This window comes from Gekko japonicus, unplaced genomic scaffold (genome assembly GCF_001447785.1).
Source record: "Gekko japonicus isolate JY-2015 unplaced genomic scaffold, Gekko_japonicus_V1.1 scaffold4260, whole genome shotgun sequence".
NCBI lineage: Eukaryota > Metazoa > Chordata > Lepidosauria > Squamata > Gekkonidae > Gekko > Gekko japonicus.
The window spans coordinates 47,857-55,386 of record NW_015167176.1 but is presented as its reverse complement, the minus strand read 5'-3'; the positions used below and the strand labels follow the sequence as shown (position 1 = coordinate 55,386).

Sequence of the window (7,530 nt, the reverse complement as noted above, 5' to 3'; positions counted from 1 at the left end):
AGAAGCTTCACTACCCAAGAACGTCAGAAATATAAAATCTTGACCTAATTTTACTGTTGCCCCTTATTTATTTAACAGTACCTATGAACCCTATAGATGGGCCTTTTCCAGAGCCAGTTTTGAGGCACTCCCTTCCGCTGTACTGCAAGGTAAATTCACTCAAGTTCAAATGCATGAACGTATATGCCCATGCATGGCTAATACGGTGGAATCAATTACTCATGTCCTCCTGTTCTGCAGATTCTATCAGGAGAAACTGAACCATCTTATACTACCCCTTCTGTCTAGATTTAGCCTTCTGCAGTCTTTTCTTGATTTTAGGCCAGACGTCCTTCATAAATTCCTCTTAGAAGACATTTAGAGCTCAGTGACTTACGCTGTGGTAAAATTTTGTTGCTTAGCTATTAGGAAACGTAAAATTATTTTAGCTGAAAAAATTGTATAATTCTCTTATTAACATTATTTTATTTTACTAATTTTATTAATTTTCTCTTGTTAGTGTTTTTATATTATTCCTATGTTATTATTGTTTTAATCCTTCTTATATCAGAATTGTACTGTTTTATTGGCTCGCTGTAACAAATTAGATCGATCAGAGTTTGTTTTGCCCTCCTTCAATCTATAACTACCACTTCTCTTAGGATTGCTCCCTCCAATCTTCCCCTGAGTTGGAGTGTCCATATGGGGTAACACAACCAGAGTACACACTATCACAAATTGTTCTTGGAAGCAAGCATCAGATTATTATTTTTCCTTCACAGAGAACAGCGAAGGTAAAAACCCTCCAGTAAGTAATTTGAAGTGGAACATCCCCAGCCTTTACTGGTTGGTTTAGTTAAATATATAAACCAGCTAAAGAAAATTGGTTTGATGCAAAAGCTCAGTTCTGGTACTTTCTCTAATCCAAATGAACCTGGAGTATTTCACCAGTGGAAGGCTCAACTACTGATTAGTGAAACAGAACATTTGGATTCAACTTTCTCTTAAAGGGCCTGAGAAAAAAAGGAGGTCTCCATTCTGTTGTCAGTGGCCATATGCAAAAGAATGCCCATGAATTATTTTTGTTCTTTCATAGCATCATTTGCTTGGTCAGAGTTTGACCTTCCAGCCACAACCAAGCAACACTTTATTTTCAGCAGTGCTTCTTTCTTCTCTCCAAACCACAAAGCTACAGCTAAAAGCCAAGGGAAGACCAAAGGGTGCTTAAACTCCCAAGTACAAAACTTACTTGTGGGATCTTGTACAGGCACAGGATGGTTGCCATGAAGGAACAGACATCTGAATTCGGACCACCAATGACTGCTGCCAGATTGTCCCGGGTGTTGCACATGTAGTTAGGGATGAAATTGCCCCTTGCAGAGAGGATTTCTATTGAGGCACGATAGGTCCAGCTTGCAAGAAAGTAGCTGTTGTGGATGTCGAAGCTCAGAGTAATGTTGGGCAAGAGGGAGGAATTTTTGTTGATCTCCTTTACAGCAAACACCAAAGCTAGGATATGCTGGTAGTTTTGAGTTAGTAACCTGTTAACATAGTTGTGTGGTGTGTCACAGTGCATCACATGAATATACACGTTGCTACACTTTTGAATTGTTGCTTTTTGCCATCAGGTCACAGCTGACTTATGGTGACTCCCTAGGGTTTTCAAGGCAAGAGATGTCCAGAGGTGATCTGCCATTGCCTGCCTCCATGTCATGACCCTGGTATTCCTTGGTGGTCTCCCATCCAAATACTAGCCAGGGCCAACCCTCTTAGCTTCTGAAATCTGATGAGATTGGGCTAGTCTAGGCGATCCAGATCAGATCGCATTTCTGTTACTCTGTGTAATAAAAATCACACTAAAATAGACTGTTTCCAGTGAAGGGAGTTATGAGGAAACATTGATACAAGTACAGCCCCCAGGTCTGCCCACCTCCTAGCCCACCTGATATAAACTCTGAAGGTGGAAGGAAAGGGGCATCTGGCTGCCCCCTCTAGAGCCCCCCAGACCAGCTATGCAGTCCACAGAACACAAGCTGCATGGCTTCCCTATTGGGCCCTGGAACCCACAAAAATGGTATAGAGGGTAAATTCCAGCCACATTGTCTCTGGGTACAAGAGAAGGGGGGGAACCACTTTGTTTTGGAGGCTAATACATACATAAGCTCCCTGTTGAAATCATCTCATTATCTTAGAGGTTTGGACTGTATCTTATGGATCTGCCATCTCAATAATAATTAGTTATTAGAGATATGTGACTAAGATATGTTAAGTACTTTGAGCATTCACTCAGTGAGTAATGCAGGTATCAAAACAGATTAGATAAGTTCCACGTGACATAAAAAGATGAACTATGGTTCTAGAATAATGATACCTGAGGCAGTTGCTTCAGGAAGCTAGTTTTAGTTGGCATCAACCAATGCTCCTTCTAAGCTGTGGAGTGTTGTGAGCAAAAATTCTACTTTGTGAGCTACTGGCATTAAAGTTGTGAGCAAGCATAAATTAGTTTGCTCTGGAGCCATCCTTCCTGAGCTTAGACAAAAATGTGTGAGCTGTAGGTTAAAAAACTGTGAAGTAGTTCACACTATCTCAGCTTAGAGGGAACACTGGCAGCAACCATGTATCCCACGTGCCACTACCCAGCTAATGGCTCACAGGGAACACTGGCAGCAACCATGTATCCCACATGCCACTACCCAGCTACCTGCATACCTGACTAACTGATGCCCAACTGCCCAGAAACATAATCTTCTTTGTTCCCTGGGTTTCTTTAAAAGGAGGGCGACAAGCTGTTTGTGCCATTTCCTGAACTCTCATCTCCCCTGCTGGTAAAATTTCAGCCACCCCTTCAGTTTGCCTGTTGCCGAGGTAACTACAATGGCAGCTGAAGTCCCACAGAAGGATGTAATCATCTTAGAGTTCACCAAACAGTTTTTAAAGAGATCTGGGACAGTGCAGAGATAAAGAGGGTTCTTTCCTTCAGCTACTGGGAAACCCACCGACCAAGAAACACCAATGTCTAGGAAGGTCCGTAAAATTGCTTTGTATTTTATGTCTAACAATTAGAAATCAGGATACACATTTTAATTATTGAGAGAGGACTTCATATGACATGGAATGCTGAGCTTTGGGATCTTGGCCACGGGCCGTGGCCCAATGGTAGAGCATCTGCTTTGCATGCAGAGGTTTCTACGTTCAGTCCCCAATGACTCAAGTTAAAGGAGATCAGGTTGTACGTGATGTGAGAGACCTCAACCTATAACCTTGGAGAGCTGCTGCCAGTCAGAGCAGACAATACTGAGTTTGAGGAACCAGTGGTCTGATTCAGTATGAGGCAGCCATGTGTGTTGATGTGTTGCCTCTTCAGTCAGCATTGGCATTACCAGTACAATGATTTGGCAGTGCTCTCCAGATGCATGCTGAATTTCAGACTAGATCTCAACAATGAGCATGACTGCTTATATTAATAACAATTATAAATGCAGAAAAAAAACTATAAATGCAGCACAGGAAGTCTAGTTACTCTAACACATGAAGCGAACTTCTATAGGGTCAAACCTTTGGTCTGCTGAGGTCAGTTTTGTCAACTTCTGACTGGCAAACAGTCTCCAGGATCTTGGGTGGAGGTATTTCATATCATCTGCTACCTGATCCCTTTAATTGGCAATTCCAGGGATTGAACCTGGGACCTTCTGCATGCAAAACAGATGCTTTACAACTGAGCCACAGCCAGTCTCCACCAACAGTAGAAAAGATGCAGTGCTACACTTCTCCAACTCCAACAAAGCCAACACTTCTTTCCAAAACTAATGGGACATGAGCTTATTACCTGGAGAGATCTATAATTTCACTAAGTAAAAGAGAAACATACATGAGTTCATCAAACAGCTCCTGGAAGGGATGTGTTGCAAATGTCCTCTCTTCAGAGGTCATGAAGATCTGAGAAATAATGCCAGCAATGATGAGGTCTCCCGGCTGATAGTATTTGTGAAGAACAGAAAGAGTCTTACAGGTGGTACATTTACAAATAGGAACCCTGCAAGCTGCCTGAAGCAGCAGCACCAATACTAACCCCAACAATATTATCATTTTTGCACACAAGCCTTAATTCTTGATACTGGTTCCCTTTTTCACACATTGTCTTCAAAACATTATCCAGCCACTCTAAGAGGCTCTGTAGCTCACACTGGATTGTAGCAAGCATGAGCAATCAGCCTGGCAGGGCTTTGGCTGTTTCCCAGCCCAGTTTTGAATGGCACAAGTGCTATTAAGAGCATTTTGAATCTTGGGTCATAGTTTTAGCTAGTGATCCCTAAGGGATGCTGTAGCAATTCTGGGGAGGAACTGGGAGTAATCAATTGATTTCATAATTACAGAGGATGCAGGTAAGAGGTACGGTGAAAACATGGTTTTTTCTCATCTTGGCAGGTTTTCTTCAGGGTTCACGGGAATGACATATAGAACAGTAAAGAAGTGACCCTCAGCAAGACAAGACCATCATTAAAAAAAAATCAACCTTTATGAGAACTGTGACGAAATGGCTGCCAGGCCTTAAAATGGATACCAGCCTGGTAGTTCCTTACGTGTGGGGGGGTACTCCATAGGGAACAATGGAGCTGCCATACCTCCCTGTCTACACTTCCCAGCAGCCTATGGGAAAGAGCAGGAAAAGAGGGACACACCCCAGGGGCAGGGTCAAGGAGAAAGGGGTTTTTTGGCTCCTGAGGGGAAAAGAGTCAGTCTCAGCCTGGTCTTCAGTGTGGATGGCAGGTTCAAGTGAGAGTACAGGTGGGACTCCTGTTACCCGAGACTCTGTGGGCAATCCAGAGTGAGAAGGCCAAATCAGGGGCTTGCAAGCCACAGGACGGCACCTCAGTCTCCCAGGGCTGAGGGCGGGTCCCTCTTTCACCACAAGAACAATGGAAGAAGAGCTGGATTGCAAATAATTCTTTGTTTTGCATAAAATCTTAATAATACTATTTCCAATTAACCGAAACATCTCAAAACACAATAAATGGAGTCAACTTCCACCCTATTTGTGGAGGGGAGTGGCAACAAACATCAAGAATAGATGTTCCTTTTAAATTCTGCAAAAGAATATTATTGATTGATTGATTGATTAGATTTATATACCACCCTCCCCAATGGGCTCAGGGCGGTGTACGAGAGTTAAATATGCAATTAAAACAATATTAAAATTGCAGTTAGGGCGGTGTATGACAGTTAAATATACAATTAAAACAATATTAAAATTGGTTTACAGATAAAATTGCAAAATACCGTGTAACTTTAAAATTGTCAGATGACTAATCAGAAGTAGGCCACTGATGGACAATTGGCCAAAAAGGTTAAGGCCAAAGAAGCTGGAGGGGAGGGGGACGTCCGCTGCCTCAACAAATGCCTGACGGAAGAGCTCCATCTTACAGGCACTGTGGAACTACAATAAGTCTCGCAGGGCCCTGATCTCACACAGGAGCTCATTCCACCAGGCAGGGGCCAGGGCTGAAGAGCCCTGGTGCTGGTTGAGGCTAGCTGGATGTCCCTGAGGTCGGGAACCACTAACGGATTTTGATTTGTGGACCTCAAAACCCTCTGGGGCTCATATGGGAAGAGGCAGTCTCGCAGTCTCATATGGGAAGAGGCACCTGGCTGTATTGGGCTTTAAAGGTAAGCACCAGCACCTTGAAACGGATCCAGAATTCAATAGGCAGTCAGTTCAGTTTGCACAACACTGGGTGGATGCGAGCCCGCACAGGCAGTGGCATCAGCACCCTCGCTGCCGCATTCTGCACTAGTTGCAACTTCCGAAGCAGAGTCAAGGGCAGCCCCATGTAGTGAGAGTTACAATAATCCAGTCTGTAAATGACCATTGCATGGATCACCATAGCTAGCTCTTGGGGAGCAAGGAAAGGTGTTAACTGTCCGATCTGCAGACCTGGCAGTGGCGGTGACCTGGGCCTCCATAGAGAGGGAGGAATCTAGGAACACCACCACTGTTAACTGTCCGATCTGCAGACCTGGCAGTGGCGGTGACCTGGGCCTCCATAGAGAGGGAGGCATCTAGGAACACCCCCAGTTTCTTCACACTCGAGTAGGCACCAATGGAGCCCCATAAAAGGTTGGGAGCCTGATATTCTGACCCAATCCCCTGCAACTCAGGTACAGGACCTCTGTCTTAGATGGATTTAACTTCAGTCGGCTCTGTTGTAACCATCTGGCCACAGCCTGCAACATCTTGTCAAGATGTCCGGGGGCCGTGTCTGGTAACTTCAGTCAGCTCTGTTGTAACCATCTGGCCACAGATGTCAAGATGTCCTGGGGCCGTGTCTGAATAGCTGTCCATCAGTAGATAGACCTGGGTGTTGTCCACGTACTGGTGACAACCCAGCCCATATCTCCAGATAATCTGGGTGAGGGGGCGCATATAGATATTAAACAGCATGGGGGAGAGGATCACTCCATCTGGAACACCACATTCTAGTGGGTGCCACTGGGATTATTCCAACCCAAGTGCCACCCTCTGTCCTTGACCCTGAGTTCTGTTGAGATAATTCATGATGGATGGATGGCATAGCTAGGAGTTCTTTTTTCTTTGGGGGCATTTAAATAAGTTTTGGGGCACACGTGTCTTAAGAGCACTTTCCCAGGAATAAGCCCCATTGTATAAAATGGTACTTACTTCTGAGTAGACCCACTTAGGGTTTCTCTCTCCAAACATTCTTATTTTCTCATTTCCCACTGATGATGAAAACAGTACTGTTGTGGGTACCTTCCCTGACCCTGTCATGATTCACTCATTATAGTAAGACTGACCTAGATGAGTTTGATCTGGTGTGTCAGAAAAGTGACAGCTAATAACAGCATGTGACTGCTAGGAGGCTGGCCAGAACCAGTTTAAGGCAGTGCAGCCTGGCACTGAAGGTGTTGCTGAAGGTTGCATCAGCTATCTGCTGATTGGCCAGCAGGTGTATATATGTAAAGTGTGTACAGTGGTTTTATCCTCTTCCAATGTATCAGTTGCAGCGGAGCACTTTGACGCACAGAACTGTATATAGGTGGTGGCTGGGTGAGAATAAACTCACAGTGGTTGCACCTAAGTTCCTGACTCCATTCATCATTGGGTACTCTATCTCCTCTGGGCACTAACGTGCCAGCCAGCATTCCGCGGGACTCACGACAGACCCAACCCCGTCCTCCCACCATCACCCCAACCCCTGTTGAGTACACTGCACTGCAGGCTACTGGGTTCCAGCAAGCAGAACAATGAGAGAAAGAGAGAGAGGCAAGGCTTATTCCAGGCAAGGCAGGGTGATGGCTCGGTGCTGCATCAAATAAAAGAGAGAGAGGCGGGAGGAAGCATGGGAATGGAGGGCAGGGCTGGCCAATGAGTACAGAGCAGGGTAAAGGTGCAGCATGGCCATTTTGAACCAGCTGGATGGGAAGTTAGATGGTAAGTCAGGGGGCCCGGCCCTGAGATGCCCTACTGCAACTATGGGGCTGACATTGTGCCCTAGGAATGAAGGGAGCTGGAGGGATCATCAGTCCCAGCTGGAA

At 45.0% G+C, this 7,530-nt stretch overlaps 1 protein-coding gene across 1 annotated transcript in view; it reads right to left on the bottom strand.

Moving 5' to 3' along the window:
• Positions 1–4,065, bottom strand: part of LOC107112061 (vomeronasal type-2 receptor 26-like) — a 17,303-nt gene extending 13,238 nt beyond the window's left edge. The window contains exons 1-2 of the mRNA XM_015413130.1: positions 3,848–4,065; positions 1,229–1,406 (exon numbers count right to left, since the gene is read on the bottom strand). Coding sequence (XP_015268616.1) covers positions 1,229–1,406; positions 3,848–4,065 — 396 coding nt within the window. The remainder of the gene's footprint in view (positions 1–1,228; positions 1,407–3,847) is intronic.
• Positions 4,066–7,530: the final 3,465 nt, after the last annotated feature.